General features: G+C 44.4%; 2 protein-coding genes across 3 annotated transcripts in view; one reads left to right on the top strand and one right to left on the bottom strand.

Moving 5' to 3' along the window:
- The window catches only part of LOC101159605 (TRPM8 channel-associated factor homolog), a 21,853-nt gene extending 17,864 nt beyond the window's left edge, over positions 1-3,989 (bottom strand). Inside the window, exon 1 of the mRNA XM_023961442.2 lies at positions 3,858-3,989. The gene's annotated coding sequence lies outside the window, so the exon portion shown is untranslated. The remainder of the gene's footprint in view (positions 1-3,857) is intronic.
- Positions 3,946-17,774, top strand: pnkp (polynucleotide kinase 3'-phosphatase). Of its 2 annotated transcripts, XM_004075963.4 has the most exons (17): positions 3,946-4,289; positions 5,099-5,145; positions 5,339-5,617; positions 5,724-6,008; positions 7,052-7,131; positions 7,272-7,329; positions 7,443-7,550; positions 7,622-7,693; positions 7,815-7,863; positions 8,231-8,301; positions 8,419-8,511; positions 16,145-16,241; positions 16,319-16,380; positions 16,502-16,611; positions 16,948-17,035; positions 17,118-17,185; positions 17,419-17,774. In XM_004075963.4, exons 1-17 carry the CDS (start codon positions 4,169-4,171, stop codon positions 17,537-17,539), a joined length of 1,809 nt encoding a protein of 602 aa, XP_004076011.1. In that variant the 5' UTR covers positions 3,946-4,168; the 3' UTR covers positions 17,540-17,774. The 2 variants fall into 2 exon arrangements, with proteins under 2 accessions (XP_004076011.1, XP_078785480.1); XM_078929354.1 differs by lacking the exon at positions 5,099-5,145 and having other exon boundaries at positions 3,968-4,289.

Raw genomic sequence — 17,774 nt, 5'->3', positions numbered from 1 at the left:
TCTCACTGTGTAGTTTTTAATCATCAGTACATAAACAATAATGTTCAAATAAACATGTAACTAATAAACATGACAATGGAAAGAAAGAAGTACTGTTTCTGGACCGCGATCTACACTCATGTCCTTGAAGATCAACCGGTCGATCGTGATCGACGTGATGAGCAGCCTTGATATAATATAAACGTGCATAAACGGGTTGTGGCTCCGGGTGCTTTCTTCTCATTAGGGGCGGTCCCAAATGGCTCTTTGAGTAAAAAAGATTGCCGACCCCTGATTTAAATATTTAGTTTGCAAAGTTTTTATAAGAAAAACGGTTTTAAGTTAATATTCTATTTTTCAATGCTTCTAAACCATGTGACCGTAGAATTCCAAATACATGCCAAATTATTGTGCCAACATCAGACACACCACTTTGTTTTGCAATCATACATGACAGACAGCTGGCCCATCTTCCTCATCCTTAGGTGATGTGGTGGGTTGTCATAATAGTGACAAAAATGCATTGGAGCAGCAATCTGTGGCAGATAGCTGGAGGAAGGAAGCACAGAATGGAGTCATTCAGATGTTATGGTTTTCTTCAGTCAAATATCCTTCTCGACCAATGGAATGCTTTTGGACTGTTGGGTCACATGGTTCGGGAGCTATTGAAAAAAATGGCTAGAATTCATTTGGAAACCTCTGACAATTTAATTTAAAAATTTGGTGGTGCGTCTGATGTTGGGGTGTCTGTGCCACAATTTGGCCCACAGGTGGACTCGCTGGGTCACGTGGTTTGGAAGTTATCGTAAAGAACTGCAAGAATTCATATGGAGACCTCTGAAATTATAATTTAAAAATTCATATAGAATGTATCACGTATGATGGCAAAATCAGTTGATGTGGCTGGTGTTATGTTGGCATCACAATACATTTGGAATCCTAAGGTCACATGGTTTGGGAGCTATTGAACGAAACCCCATAATATTAACTTCAAACCATTGTTCTTATAAAAACATAGCAAAATAAATATGATCCTTTGAACACAACGTGAAATGTTTGATTGCAATCCTTTTCTTTTTGCAAAGTCTAAGGTTTGATCTAAAATCTCCGCCATATCATGCATTTGTTGACTGTCCCTAAGAGACTCTGGGCTGTCGGTCAAATATTTAACCTGACACTAACTTCACAGTGGGGGGGGGATGCATCTACAGCACCTGGCGAAAGCTCCGCTGTCCTCTGCTCTCCCTCTGCTCCCAAAGCAGACACACTTTGTTTTGGAATCAAAGATGTTAAATATTTTATATGAATTTTTATATCAAAATTCCAGAGGTTTGCATATGACAGTTGGTCAATTCGGCATAGTTTCAATCTCTCATGGTCAGGTGGTTTAGAGGGTTATTGAAGAAAAAAAAGAATAGATTTCATATGCAAATCTCTGGAATTTTGATATAAAAATTCATATAAATTTTGTATTATCCAAGATTACGGAACAAAGTGGTGTGTCTGATGTTGGGATTTCAGTAAAACAATTCGGCAAAGGTTTCATCCGTTTGGGTGACGTTTTGGGAGCCATTGAAAAAAAAAGGAACAGATTTCAAATGCGAACTGCTAAAATTTTAATATAAAATTGATATCATGTGTCTGAAGTTGGTATATCAATAGCATCATTCGGCATATGTTTCATCTCTTTGGGTCAGGCGGTTTGGGAGCTATTGAAAAAAAGATTTCATATGCGAACAGCTGGAATTTTAATACAAAAATACATGTAAGATTTGTATCTAGAATTGCTAAACCAATTAATGTATCTGATGTAGGCATGTCAGAACAACAATTTGGCAGAAGTTTCATGTTTTTGGGTCACTGAACAGAAATAACTTGCGAATAGCTAGAGTTTTTGTATAAAAATTCATGTACATTTTGTTAAAGTCTGTATGTTTATGTTGGAGCCATAATTTGTTGAAATAAACAAACAAAAAAAACCCTTCACTTCAAACCATTTTGCTTTGGAAATATTGAGCATCTATGATTGCAAAACTTTTCCTATTAAAACATTGCAAAAGAAATCTGATTTAGACACAACATGAAGTGTTTTATAGTAATTTATTTAATTTTGCAAAGCATCTAGTCTTGGGTTTGATCTAAAATCTTCTCCATCTCATGCACTTGTTAATTCGTTGACGGTCTCTAAGAGACCCCACTGGAGATCCGGGCTGAATGTCTGTCGAATATCCAACCTAAACTAACTTCACCGCAGTACATTTCTGCACCAGTCGAACACGATCACCTCCCCAAGTCTAGTCTGCAATCCACAGGTATCTGTTCCAAAAACCAGTCAGCACAAACAGAAAACAGACCAGGAATCACAGACAGCTTTGCCAATGACCACAGTGTGGCAACACAAGAGGGTCCGACACACTCATAAAAGGGGATTCAACCAAGTGGAGGCGCGTTTCCAACTTTTAAAAATATTATAGTTAAAACCAGAGTAAAAAAAGAAACCTCAAGGGGCCTCAAGCCCACCTGCAAACCAGTGGCGGTTCTACCCTGAATTACTCCCCGGGCGAGACCCAGGCCCCCCCCAAAGAGTCACTTTGTCCATTTCAACTGACATGTTTTATTGTCATTGAAATTAAGAAATTGATAGACATTTATCAGAATTCTGCACCGCATTATAACAGCTATCAGAACATTAAAAAAAAGACCACTAGCATGGCAAAAATACAGTTTAAAGTACTAGTTTAAACATGCTTCCTGGGGGGTATTCCATATATATTTAAACTAGCCTGACTTTAACCCTGAACTCTGGCTGAAATCCACCTGAACTTGCTTACTCTGGGTATGTCGGTTCCAAAAGACCGGATATGAGTTGGCGTAATTACGCTCCACTTGGTAACCCTGGGTTAATGCACGTGCACAGCAGGTACATAAAGACATTCTCAATAGATCGCCGATTTCCGGAGTCACCATGGAAACGCGTGGAGAAAAAAAGAAAGCGCTATACTTCAGTGAGACGGAGTCTGAGGTTTTAATGACGGCGTATGAAGATTATACGTCCATCAAAAAAGTGACACGGCTGCATCATCAGCAAAAGAAAGAGTTTCTGCTTGGAGAAAAAGAACAAAGTAAACGCAAGAATTTCTGATCTTATTTTCATTGTGACGCATATATATATAACTTCTCCAACTTAAATGAATAAATTCAATAAGTAAGAAGTAATTGATTAAATTATATAAAAGCTACTTAGATGCCACCAAAGGCTATAGAAATCATTGTCATGTGGGCGCCGTCAACCTCCCCAAGATGGCGTCGCGCTCCGCCACCGTCGGCCAGGCTTCTTCTTAAGCGGGCGTGTCTCCTCTAGCGATATAACTCATTGTAAATGGCGTATACTTATATAGCGCCTTTCTTCCTACAAGGACAAAGCGCTTTACAGTCACAGACCCATTCACACAGTCACACACTGGTGGTCGCTCCGCTGCCAAACACAGGCGCCCGCCTACCACCAGAGGCAAGGTGGGGTTCAGTGTCTTGCCCAAGGACACTTCGACTCATGGGCGTGCAAGGCGGGAATCGAACCTGCAACCTTACGATCTACTTATCTGTTGATGCCTAAAACCGCTACTGGATGATGCATGCAAGTTTAACTGTTTACTTTGCAGCAAGTAAACACAGTTCACGAATCAATGTTCAGTAAATGGATAATCAAAGAGCATAAAAACATAATTAAATAATCCCTGATGATCACCTCCACAGTTTGTTCCCAGTCCATATGTGTCATCCATGGGTTTTTATTATTGTTTCTCACTACATCATTTTGTAGCTTAAAACTCTATAAACACACGTTCTAAAGGCTATAGGGGAAACAAAAATAACTTTACCGTATTCTTTTAAGGTGATGAGGAAACGAGAAGTTTGAGATGTTAGCGGACATCCTCTGAAAGTAGACATGGGTGTGGAACCTTCCCGGAGATGACGTTTCTGAACGAGCCTATTTTCCCGGCGGACCGCGCGTGCAGGACGGTGCCAGTTTGAAAACACATGAACTCCCCTCCTCCGTTTTTGACCGAAAGTTAAAAATAAAAACAAATGTGATCCCATTGGATCCTTGGGTAAAGAAAATAACATTAAAAACATTACAAACGAGAGAGTTTAACTTTTAGCTTTAAAAAAAAAACCGGAAGTCGCGTTGATGTCCTGCTTGTTGGTCACCAACACTGGAGCTCGGATTGTGCTGGAGGACGGACGCGCTGTTATTCTGGGCCGGGGTCCGGACACCGGAGTCACCGACAAGAAATGCTCCAGGCACCAGGGTGAGGCAGAACCGGGGGGAGGCAGAGGATGGGGGGAGGCAGAGGAAGGGGGGGAGGCAGAGGAAGGGGGGGGGGCAGAGGAAGGGGGGGAGGCAGAGGAAGGGTCTCACATACAAAGGCTGTAGAGTTTAGTGAATTGCATGTATAACCAGCAAAATGATGATTTTAAACTTCTTGTAAGCTAACAGCCAATAAACCAATAAAATATCATACAATAAAATGCTAATTGGTCTGAGCTAGTTCAACGGAAACTACATTGTTCTGTTTTATTTCTCATCAGTATTTTTCCCGTTCAAAGAAGGATAATGATCTCCACTTTTATTTTTATTGTGACTTAGTCAAAGTGTGTGAATCTAAAATGTATTTTTGGAACATCAAATTGAATGTTAAAATGTTATTTAAATATATATGAATGAGCATCATCATCTATATTTATTAGGTAAAAACCTGCTAAATGTGAGTTTAGGAGACTAAGCTGGGAAATTTTTAGTGTGACGTTTGTTAGTAAGGGGCTCTTAAGTCCTAGAGAATTTTTTAATTATCAAAACAATCCTTAAATTTGTAGAAATTATTGGTTTATGTAAATTTCCCAAAAATCTCATTGAAATCTTTTTTAGGTGTAAAACTCCCATGGACCCCCGTCAGTTAAAACCAAACTATTTATGGATTTTGCCAGGCCGTCTTCTCTCCGGTCAGGCGTACACGGAGCTTAACACGGGGCAGAATATTGTTGTTTACACGGTAAACGCATGGATGTGGCTGTAAATGCAGGCTTCTGGTGAACACCCATCATTCTTGTCTGTTTACAGTGAAGGTGGTTGCGTGTTTTGCAGAGCAGAATGTTCTTGTTACTCAGGTATGACAACAAACATGCAGTTTGGTGATAATACTAACCTGTTAGAGACATGTAGATTTAACACGAGTAACTTAACACTTAAAACATTAGTTTAGCATCAGTTATGTGTGGAAAGATCTTTGGAGCACTAAACCTTCTGCTGGCGTGTTTCTCCTTCAGTCCAGCGTTCATCCTCTCATCTTCTTCTTCTCAGCTGGGTCCAAATCCCAGTTTCCTTGAAGGAGAGAAGTTGGGTCGAGGTCAGTCTGGGAAGCTAACCCACGGAGGCACCCTCTACCTGGTGAACCACCGCCATCCACTTACTGCCAACTTCTGCCTGAGCTCCAACGGAACTGCAGCCGACATGCCCAAGAAAGGATTGAAAGTGACAGACAAGACTAAATCGGCGGGAAACCAGAGAGAGAAAGAGGCTGAACCCAGCCCAACACCCAAACGCAGCATAAAAGATTTCTTTCCTGCCTCTCCTGTGAAGGTAAAGCACAACAAATGTTCAATCATTTAGCTCCAAAACATCATGTTGTGGAAAGACGGACAAATAAAGGAAAAAATGTAAATGTGTGCCTTATTGTCCTCCACAGTCATCTAAGAGACGTCTGAGCCCAGAAAAAGACCGTCCTGAGACAAAGCGGCAAAGAAGAGACCAGGACGCAGATCGAGCGATGAAAGAGGAGGAGGAGGAGGAAGGGCTGGCTGAGGAAAAGCTTCAGCAGCTGCAGGAGTTTGCTGCAAAGGAGAGCAAAGCCATGAAGTCCTCATCCTCCTCATCCTCTTCGTCCTCGGTACAGGCTTCCGTGAAGAGCAGCTGGGAGCAAACAGGGAACCTGTTGGTTTATACAGCTGCAGGAGTCACAGCAAGTGAAAAGGTGAAGATCATGACTGGATCACGGCTGTAAACAGTCAAAGATTAGATGTTTGCTCAGAAGGCCTCATGCTTTAAGTGTGCAGATGCAGCTGCTGTTTTTTAAAAGCCTATATCTTACTTTTCTTAAGTCTTTCAGAGTAAAATATATCCATATATCTGAAAATAAATGACCTTTGGCACACTAGAGAAAGATTTTTTTATGAAATATAAATTATTTTCACGGATCATTTTCTACCAACTCTGAGGCTCCGCCTTTCTCTCCTTATGGGTGCCGCCCATTTAATGATGTCATCTTAGAGTCGGCCTCGGCAGGGTGTCTTTGTTTTACCCACCAAAACAAACAAACATCCCAACTTTTGTAAAGATGAATGTGAACATTGTTAAAAATAAAATTAAGGCGATTAGCCGATCACCGCTAGCTACATAGAGAAAGTGGGCGTGTCTGCTAGCCTGGGGGCGGAGCTGGCAGCAGAGACTCCTCCTGGAAGGGGCTGTTCTTCACTTTGTGATGTCATAAGTCCCTCTCTGATCGTCTTTTGATCTAACTAGGTTCTCGTTGGTCTTTTATTCGCGATGATCCTGGTTTAAGCAAAAACCTGTGTCATGTCGTTTTCCACGTTTCTGAAGAGCCGCAGGAGCTCATTAGAAATTCACCTCTGAAGGGGCGTGGACTTTGTCTCAGAGCAACCCCGCCCCCTTACCCTCCTCGTTACAGAGAGCTCTCTGTTTACACTCTCCTTTCACACCCCCAACCTAGCATTACCGATGCAGCAGAAATGTTGGAGATATCTAGCTGTACAGTTTAGATTCAGATTCCAGTTTAGACGAGGAAAACAAAGACGTTATGGATCAAATTACAACTTTGGGTTGTAAGGAATTAACATTATGATACACTTAAACGCTCAAAAACAGTTGATTTTTGCATGAAATGGGCTTTTAAACGTAATTTTCTTTATATTTGTCTTCCATCGTTCTCATCAGACAGAGCCTATGAGACCCCTGTGTGACGCTCATCCTCCTGTTCTGGGTTTCTCCTTCTCTTAGATTGCTGGTTTTGACATCGATGGATGCATCATCACAACCAAATCAGGCAAAGTCTTTCCTACCGCACCAGACGACTGGAAGTATGTCGCTTCGCATGTTTTTACCATCATCATCGTGAAGATCGTGGACGTTTGTGTCACTGCTATCGTCTTTAGGCTTGTATAGTTGGATTTACCTGTGTGCTCGGGCTGTTCCGGCCTTCTTTTTTCTTGATAACCAGGATTCTTTACGTAGAGATTCAGCCAAAACTGTCCAGTTTGCTTAAGAAAGGATACAAGGTGAGCGAAGAAATGAGATCTTTCAGAAGTTTCAACCAGTAATTGAAATATTCCAATGTATTTGCTCTGGCAGTGCTCAACTCTGGCTTCTAAAGTGTCCGCTCCTTCATCAGGTGGTGTTCTTCACCAACCAGCTCGGGATCGCCAAAGGCAAACTGAGGCCGGAGGTGTTCAAATCGAAGGTGGAGGACGTCCTGGCCACGCTGCAGCTGCCCGTGCAGGTTGGTCACTCTACAGGTTGGAGCGGCGGGTGGGAAGCAGAATTGGAATCCCCTCCTTGTCCCTGTTTCAGGTGTTTGTGGCAGCCGGTCCTGGAATCTACAGGAAACCAGTGACGGGGATGTGGGACCACCTGTGTGAGAAGGTTGTCAGGAGCACGCAGACACCCCGGCAGACATTCACAGACGGGCCTGGAAAGGTTTTCTCTGCTTTGTCTTCTGTTGCTTTTTCTGATTTGTTGATCTCTCTGCGTGTTTCCTGACCAGGCTAATGACGGCGTGACCGTTGACCTCAAACAGAGCTTCTATGTGGGAGGTTAGTCCTTTTCGCTGGCATGTTTCAAACACTGGAATAAAAGAAGGCTGTGTTGTATTACAAACTTGTCAGAGCTAAACCTTTGAAAACTAAGCTTTATGTTGGTTCAATAAAGGTCACAGTTTCTGCACTGTTTCCTGACTTCTTGGATTCTTCTGTTATCAGACACGGTTGTGTTTGTGCACATACCTGACATGTTTCAATGGACGTCCGTCGAAACATGTCAGGTATGTCTGATAACAGAAGAACCTAAGTCAGAAATAAGCTTTTAGTTGCTTTTGTAGACATGAGGATCTTGTCATGTAAATGTCAAAGGTCACACGAACACATAAGTGCACACTAAGGCTGCAGCCGTCTGTTTGTGCAGACGCTGCAGGGAGGCCAGAAAACTGGGCTCCTGGCAAAAAGAAGAAGGATTTTTCCTGCAGTGACCGTTTGGTAAGAGCTGCTGCCTTGATGTGTTTCCTCAGCTACTCATTTTTGGTTCCTTTGCCCCCCCCCTGCATACGTCACGCCAAACATCAATGGCTCCAAGTTTCCCTCCTTCTGTTGCAGTTCGCTCTGAACATTGGACTGCAGTTCCACACCCCGGAGGAATACTTTTTAGGCTGGAAGAACGCCCCCTTCAACCTGCCTGACTTTGATCCTGTGAGTACGATTCCCCCCACGAAGTCCTCTGTCCCCAAATATCAAGATATTTATAGAATATTCATAATGTGTGTAATAATGGTGATTAGCCTACTTGTTGTTAAACATTTCTATTTTATGAAAATATTTGTTCTGTACTAAACTTATTCTGAAAGTTTAGCCTCTAAACATTCGTTTGGATTCAGAAGGAAGGTCAGGAGAGACACTGAAGTCTTTAGTGAAGGAGTTTTCTGACTGAAATTATTATAAATTCATTTATTTATTTGCTTACTCTGCAAAAATGGAATCTTAAGGAAGTAGAACGACCTTGGTTTCAAGAAAAATGTCCTTTTTTCTGTCCTGTCTTGCAAGAAAACTAATCTTACCAAGAAAGTTTTTCAACAGCAAAATAGCCTTAAGGAAACATGTCTTAGTGACTGGAACTTTTTTCTTCAAATAAGAATTCATTATAAGACCGTTTTTCTTACCCCATTAGTAGAAATTTTGGCTTATTAAAAGTCCCAGTCCAACTATTTTTTTCTATTGTAACATTGCTCCCAGTGGTCTTTTAATTATGATTATGCTGTTTATACATAAAATAAAAAAACTGTTTTTAAGACATATTTTCTGCAGAGCAGACGGGGTCATTAGAAATGTGCGTTTGGGTGGGACTGTTAGCGCGGAAGTTAGCCTAGTTAATTTCCTAGCATGCCTCTGTTTGCTCTCTCTCCTACGACCGAGTTTTAGGGCCACGGTGAGGAAAAAAATTCTCGAGAAAAAACTCGTCGTGTCGAGATAAAAGTTGAAATAAAGTTTCGAGATTAAAGTCGCAATGTTGCGCGAGAGCAGAAGTATTCAGTGTTATGGCTAATGTTAGTGAGCTAGTGGCTTTGTACCAGAGTTTACGACAGAGTTTTATGGCCACCAAAAAAAAGTAATTTTATTAGGAGATAAAAACTCGTAAATTTACGGGAAGAAATTCATAGATTAACAAGGAGAAAACACCGAATTTGTCCGTTTATCGGAGCCTAGCTTGAAGAAGAAATGTGTGGAGCCTTTTGTGAAGCTTTATTTCCGGATTATAGGTTTAAAACAAAGAGATTCTGAGCCTTTGGCGACTCTAAATCAGATTATTGTCAGTGGATCCGTCTTTCCGGGGTTTGGTGTCAGTAAAGCGGCGTTTCATATGTAAAATAAGGAGCTCAGAGACACGTTTGGGTGTAGAGAACCGCTGCAGCCTTTATTCTCCTTTTCATTCACAAACCCTGAAGTTCATCTGTCACCTTACGTCATGAATCTGTCATCAGATCACCAATGCAGAAGTAAACAGTGTTCCATACACCCACTCCTCCAGATGAAGCGTCCCGTTTGATCATTAAAAAACAAAGATGAATGAAAATAGTCTGTTATATTAGCATTACAACGTTAAAATAGGCAAAAAGTGCTTCTCCTCCTCAGACTGAAGCGTCACACAAACGTAGAGATCTTGTCTTTCGTGGAGGAAGAAAGGATTGAAGTGGAAAGCTGCAGGGACACCCGATGGCTTCATCGGGCTGCAGAGATCCTGCAAACCAACCGTCAATAAATAAAACTTTAATAAATTGTAAATCAAACAAATGAGCTTCCAGTCATTTGGAACGTTATCAATAAACATTTAGCTCACCTGTTCAACTGAGTTTAGTCGGTCTGATCTGCTGCTGCGCGGCGTTCACCTGCTGCTCTGCATGCTGCTCACTTCCAAAATAATCTTGTAAATTTACGGGTTTTTTTCTAATACATTTACGAGTTTTTATCTAATACATTTACGAGTTTTTATCTCCTAAATTTACGAGATAAAATCTCTCTTGCGCAACATTGCGACTTTAATATAGAAACTTTATTTCAACTTTTATCTCGACACGACGAGTTTTTTCTCGAAACGTTGGCCAGAATTTTTTTTCCTCACCGTGTCCCTAAAACTCCGTCGTACTCTCCCGCTAGCAACAAGCACCTCACAAGTCCAAGCTAACATTAGCGGTGCAAAAAATGGCGTATAAATATACGGCGAGGTATCCAGCCGTACATTGTAGATCCAGTTTCCAACAAAATCGTTCGACTGACGACCGACCCCACCTACATAAACACCTATAAAAAACGCCCCCTCCCTCTTTCGCGGGTGGTTTCTCCTCTAAGCTCGGGTCCTCTAGCAGAGGCCTGGGAGCTTGAGGGTCCTGCAGTATCTTAGCTGTTCCTAGAACTGTTCTTTTCTGGATTGAGAGGTCTGAGGTCTTTCCAGGTATCTGTTGTAGCCACTCCTCCAGCTTGGGGGTTACTGCCCCGAGTGCTCCAATTACCACAGGCACCACTGTCACCTTCACTTTCCAGGCTTTCTCCAGTTCTTCTCTGAGTCCCTGGTATTTCTCCAGTTTCTCATGTTCCTTCTTCCTGATGTTCCCATCGCTTGGCACTGCCACATCCACCACAACGGCTTTCCTCTGTTCTTTATCCACCACTACAATGTCTGGTTGGTTTGCCATTACCATCCTATCAGTCTGGATCTGGAAGTCCCACAGGATCGTTGCCCTCTCATTCTCTACCACTTTCGGAGGTGTTTCCCATTTTGACCTTGGGGTTTCCAGTCCATATTCTGCACACATGTTCCTGTATATTATTCCAGCCACTTGATTGTGGCGCTCCATGTATGCTTTACCTGCCAGCATCTTACATCCTGCAGTTATGTGCTGGATTGTTTCAGGCGCCTCTTTGCACAGCCTACACCTTGGGTCTTGTCTGGTGTGGTAGATCGACACCTTGGGTCTTGTCTGGTGTGGTAGATCTACACCTTGGGTCTTGTCTGGTGTGGTAGATCTACACCTTGGGTCTTGTCTGGTGTGGTAGATCTACACCTTGGGTCTTGTCTGGTGTGGTAGATCTACACCTTGGGTCTTGTCTGGTGTGGTAGATCTACACCTTGGGTCTTGTCTGGTGTGGTAGATTTGCACGTCGGGTCTTGTCTGGTGTGGTAAATCTACACCTTGGGTCTTGTCTGGTGTGGTAGGTCTACACCTTGGGTCTTGTCTGGTGTGGTAAATCTACACCTTGGGTCTTGTCTGGTGTGGTAGATCTACACCTTGGGTCTTGTCTGGTGTGCTAGATCTACACCTTGGGTCTTGTCTGGTGTGGTAGATCGACACCTTGGGTCTTGTCTGGTGTGGTAGATCTACACCTTGGGTCTTGTCTGGTGTGGTAGATCTACACCTTGGGTCTTGTCTGGTGTGGTAGATCGACACCTTGGGTCTTGTCTGGTGTGGTAGGTCTACACCTTGGGTCTTGTCTGGTGTGGTAGATCTACACCTTGGGTCTTGTCTGGTGTGGTAGATCTACACCTTGGGTCTTGTCTGGTGTGGTAGATCTACACCTTGGGTCTTGTCTGGTGTGGTAGATCTACACGTCGGGTCTTGTCTGGTGTGGTAGATCTACACCGTGGGTCTTGTCTGGTGTGGTAGATATACACCGTGGGTCTTGTCTGGTGTGGTAGATCTACACCTTGGGTCTTGTCTGGTGTGGCAGATCTACACCTTGGGTCTTGTCTGGTGTGGTAGATCTACACCTTGGGTCTTGTCTGGTGTGGTAGATCTACACCTTGGGTCTTGTCTGGTGTGGTAGATTTACACGTCGGGTCTTGTCTGGTGTGGTAGATCTACACCTTGGGTCTTGTCTGGTGTGGTAGATCTACACCTTGGGTCTTGTCTGGTGTGGTAGATCTACACGTCGGGTCTTGTCTGGTGTGGTAGATCTACACCGTGGGTCTTGTCTGGTGTGGTAGATATACACCGTGGGTCTTGTCTGGTGTGGTAGATCTACACCTTGGGTCTTGTCTGGTGTGGCAGATCTACACCTTGGGTCTTGTCTGGTGTGGTAGATCTACACCTTGGGTCTTGTCTGGTGTGGTAGATCTACACCTTGGGTCTTGTCTGGTGTGGTAGATTTACACGTCGGGTCTTGTCTGGTGTGGTAGATCTACACCTTGGGTCTTGTCTGGTGTGCTAGATCTACACCTTGGGTCTTGTCTGGTGTGGTAGATCTACACCTTGGGTCTTGTCTGGTGTGGTAGATCTACACCTTGTGTCTCGTCTGGTGTGATAGATCTACACCTTGGGTCTTGTCTGGTGTGGTAGATCTACACCTTGGGTCTTGTCTGGTGTGGTAGATCTACACCTTGGGTCTTGTCTGGTGTGATAGATCTACACCTTGGGTCTTGTCTGGTGTGGTGGATCTACACCTTGGGTCTTGTCTGGTGTGGTAGATCTACACCTTGGGTCTTGTCTGGTGTGGTAGAAATACACCTTGGGTCTTGTCTGGTGTGGTAGATCTACACCTTGGGTCTTGTCTGGTGTGGTAGATCTACACCTTGGGTCTTGTCTGGTGTGGTAGATCTACACCTTGGGTCTTGTCTGGTGTGATAGATCTACACCTTGGGTCTTGTCTGGTGTGGTAGATCTACACCGTGGGTCTTGTCTGGTGTGGTAGATATACACCGTGGGTCTTGTCTGGTGTGGTAGATCTACACCTTGGGTCTTGTCTGGTGTGGTAGATCTACACCTTGGGTCTTGTCTGGTGTGGTAGATCGACACCTTGGGTCTTGTCTGGTGTGGTAGATCTACACCTTGGGTCTTGTCTGGTGTGGTAGATCTACACCTTGGGTCTTGTCTGGTGTGGTAGATCTACACCTTGGGTCTTGTCTGGTGTGGTAGATCTACACCTTGGGTCTTGTCTGGTGTGGTAGATCTACACCTTGGGTCTTGTCTGGTGTGGTAGATTTACACGTCGGGTCTTGTCTGGTGTGGTAGATCTACACCTTGGGTCTCGTCTGGTGTGGTAGATCTACACCTTGGGTCTTGTCTGGTGTGGTAGATCTACACCTTGGGTCTTGTCTGGTGTGGTAGATCTACACCTTGGGTCTTGTCTGGTGTGGTAGATCTACACCTTGGGTCTTGTCTGGTGTGGTAGATCTACACCTTGGGTCTTGTCTGGTGTGGTAGATCGACACCTTGGGTCTTGTCTGGTGTGGTAGATCTACACCTTGGGTCTTGTCTGGTGTGGTAGATCGACACCTTGGGTCTTGTCTGGTGTGGTAGATCTACACCTTGGGTCTTGTCTGGTGTGGTAGATCTACACCTTGGGTCTTGTCTGGTGTGGTAGATCTACACCTTGGGTCTTGTCTGGTGTGGTAGATTTACACGTCGGGTCTTGTCTGGTGTGGTAGATCTACACCTTGGGTCTTGTCTGGTGTGGTAGATCTACACCTTGGGTCTTGTCTGGTGTGGTAGATCTACACCTTGGGTCTTGTCTGGTGTGGTACATCGACACCTTGGGTCTTGTCTGGTGTGGTAGATCTACACCTTGGGTCTTGTCTGGTGTGGTAGGTCTACACCTTGGGTCTTGTCTGGTGTGGTAGATCTACACCTTGGGTCTTGTCTGGTGTGGTAGATCTACACCTTGGGTCTTGTCTGGTGTGGTAGATCTACACCTTGGGTCTTGTCTGGTGTGGTAGATCTACACCTTGGGTCTTGTCTGGTGTGGTAGATCTACACCTTGGGTCTTGTCTGGTGTGGTAGATCTACACCTTGGGTCTTGTCTGGTGTGGTAGATCTACACCTTGGGTCTTGTCTGGTGTGGTAGATCTACACCTTGGGTCTTGTCTGGTGTGGTAGATCTACACCTTGGGTCTTGTCTGGTGTGGTAGATCTACACCTTGGGTCTTGTCTGGTGTGGTAGATCTACACCTTGGGTCTTGTCTGGTGTGGTAGGTCTACACCTTGGGTCTTGTCTGGTGTGGTAGATCTACACCTTGGGTCTTGTCTGGTGTGGTAGATCTACACCTTGGGTCTTGTCTGGTGTGGTAGATCTACACCTTGGGTCTTGTCTGGTGTGGTAGATTTACACGTCGGGTCTTGTCTGGTGTGGTAGATTTACACGTCGGGTCTTGTCTGGTGTGGTAGATCTACACCTTGGGTCTCGTCTGGTGTGGTAGATCTACACCTTGGGTCTTGTCTGGTGTGGTAGATCTACACCTTGGGTCTTGTCTGGTGTGGTAGATCTACACCTTGGGTCTTGTCTGGTGTGGTAGATCGACACCTTGGGTCTTGTCTGGTGTGGTAGATCTACACCTTGGGTCTTGTCTGGTGTGGTAGATTTACACGTCGGGTCTTGTCTGGTGTGGTAGATCTACACCTTGGGTCTCGTCTGGTGTGGTAGATCTACACCTTGGGTCTTGTCTGGTGTGGTAGATCTACACCTTGGGTCTTGTCTGGTGTGGTAGATCTACACCTTGGGTCTTGTCTGGTGTGGTAGATCGACACCTTGGGTCTTGTCTGGTGTGGTAGATCTACACCTTGGGTCTTGTCTGGTGTGGTAGGTCTACACCTTGGGTCTTGTCTGGTGTGGTAGGTCTACACCTTGGGTCTTGTCTGGTGTGGTAGATCTACACCTTGGGTCTTGTCTGGTGTGGTAGATCTACACCTTGGGTCTTGTCTGGTGTGGTAGATCTACACCTTGGGTCTTGTCTGGTGTGGTAGATCTACACCTTGGGTCTTGTCTGGTGTGGTAGATCTACACCTTGGGTCTTGTCTGGTGTGGTGGATTTACACCTAGGGTCTTGTCTGGTGTGGTAGATCTGAGCCTCTATTGCTCTGGTGCTCAGGGCTTGTTCCTGAGCTGCCAGGATTAGAGCTTCAGTGCTGTCCTGTAGACCAGCCCTTTCTAGCCATTGGTAGGACTTCTTGATATCAGCCACTTCAGTTATGGTCCGGTGGTACATCCCATGCAGGGGTTTGTCCTCCCATGAGGATCTGTCCTCCAGCACTGTATCCTCTGCTCTCCATTGCCTGAGACATTCACTGAGCACACTGTCATTTGGGGCCTTGAGCTTGATTCATGCATCTTGGATGTTTCATCCTGGATAGTGGCTTCTACACTCACTAGTCCTCGGCCTCCTTCCTTGCGGCTAGCATACAGTCTCAGGGTGCTGGATTTGGGATGGAACCCTCCATGCATGGTGAGGAGCTTTCGTGTTTTAACATCCGTGGTCTGTATCTCTTCCTTTGGTCATCTTATTATTCCTGCAGGGTATCTGATAACTGGCAGTGCGTATCTTTTTATCCCATTCCATATTCCTCATTCGATGTGAGGACACAAGCATATGTTAAAAACACTATTGTTATTGTAGTGGGTTTTGAAAATATGATGTATTTGTTGCATTAAACGTGTTACACCATCACATTATGCTATAAAGAACATTTTACTTTTATGGCTGATGTTTTGTGAGAGCTACAGTAGAGAAGTTCAATGCCTGGGTTGTCTCACTGCTGTCTCCAGGTCTGGCTGTCCACTTATCCCGGCCCTTAAAAAGGCTGCAGAGCTTGTTTGCATGAATTCATCGCCCAGAGGCTTAAAAAGGGCGTAATTCAACACACTCCACCCTGCACCTTTGTGCCTAGAGAAATAGTTTTGTGTAATGCAGATGAATCAGGTTTTTGAAGGTAATCTACTGAGAAGATGGGCTTCTTCTTCCACACGTACAATAGTTAGTGTTCATCTTGTTTGATGCAGGGTCAGCTTTTAGGGAAGTTCCTCCTGTTTGTGTTTACTAATAGCTGTTGTCTGCTCCTCATAGAGGAAGCTGGACTCCGCTGCCAGGCTGTATGACCCGCCGTCCGCCTCCCTCATCTCCAGTCTCACAGAAGTCATCGTTGCCGTCGGTTATCCCGCATGTGAGGCCCGCTCTCCGTCAGCCCTCACCCATGTCCCCTCCCAACAGCCTTTTGTTCTCACTCCCTCTTGTTTACAGCCGGTAAATCGACCTTCTTCCACGCCCACGTTATTCCAAAGGGTTACTTCTATGTCAACAGGGTAAGTGGAGTACAAAGAAAGGTTTTCACGTCTGAGAGTTTCTCCTGCAAGTATTTTAGGTCGCTCAGACATCACTGGCTGCTGCATCTCAACCATCGTCATCCTCTCATTGGTGTCTCAGGACACCCTTGGCTCCTGGCAGAAATGCGTGGCGGTGTGTGAGCGCGCTCTTAGCGAGGGACGCAGCGTTGCTGTCGACAACACCAACCCAGACCCGGAGTCGCGCAAACGGTGAAGCTCTAATCAGTTTCAGTTTGCCTGTTTGCTCCCAGCTCACCTTTCATATGAACCGGTTCCAAAACAATGACACACACACGCATGCAGAAATAATTACACAGGCAGGGTGGAGTAGTCTCCAGCTGGTTTACTTTAAGCTTTGATTTAAGCCGCTTAGTTCGTGGTTTGTGCTTCTTTCTATTGATTTAGGCTGATAGATTCTTTCTTAGTAAAATGGACTGTCTTATAGAGTGTTACTACTACTAACTACTACTTTAGCTACTTTAACATTAAGGAATCCTAATCATTTTTTAAACGGGTGAATTGACCTTAGGTCTGCATGTTGTGCAGGTATGTGGACGTAGCCAAAGCAGCTGGAGTGTCGTGTCGCTGTTTCCACTTCTCTGCTTCTCTGGAGCAAGCCAAGCACAACAACAGAGTACGACACCCCCCTCCCCACGCCTGACTTGGTTTCAGCTCTGTGACGAGCGCTTTTCACACGGATTTTCTGTCCTTTCCAGTTCCGGGAGATGGCTCCGTCTGACGGCAAACACGCCAAGGTCAATGAAATGGTTTTCCACAGTTACAAGTGAGTGAAGGCCTCTGAAATGTTAGTCAACACCCAAAAAGCCTCACTGGTGCAGAACAACTGGATGGAGACTATAGTTTGAAAAAGAAAACTAGAATTTGTCACATTTTAAAATGTCACTGTATTTTCTGCTCTTATATTGGATCAAAGAGATTCATAGGTTTTTTGTTCTTGCTGCATTTCTGCTTCATCCCAGCATTCTGACGATCTGTCTCCTCTTCTGCTCCAAACAGGAAACACTTCGTGGCTCCTGCTCTTTCCGAAGGATTCTCTGAGATTCTCCAGATCCATTTCGTTCCAAATTTCAAGGACAGACAGTCGGAGGTTCTGTTCCGACAGTTTTCTGAGGGCTGACTCCCCAAATAAAGGTCTATGTCTAAATGTTAAGTAAGCGACGGTAAATTCCAGCTAATGGCCTTTATATTGCAATGAACCTTTGTGCCGTTACTGCATGTTAACTGAACGACTATAGTTAAACTCATGACTGTACAACACAGTTGGATTGTAAACCTGCTGCCCTGACTGTTGGATTTGCTTCTTGTTTTCATCTCAGCGCTAAAATACTAATCATTAAAGCTTCCTAAGCCTG

The sequence above is a fragment of the Oryzias latipes genome, chromosome 13 (assembly GCF_053564925.1).
Source record: "Oryzias latipes strain Hd-rR chromosome 13, Olatipes_Hd-rR_3.1".
In the NCBI taxonomy this organism is placed as follows: Eukaryota; Metazoa; Chordata; class Actinopteri; order Beloniformes; family Adrianichthyidae; genus Oryzias; species Oryzias latipes.
This window is presented reverse-complemented; position numbering and strand designations above follow the sequence as displayed.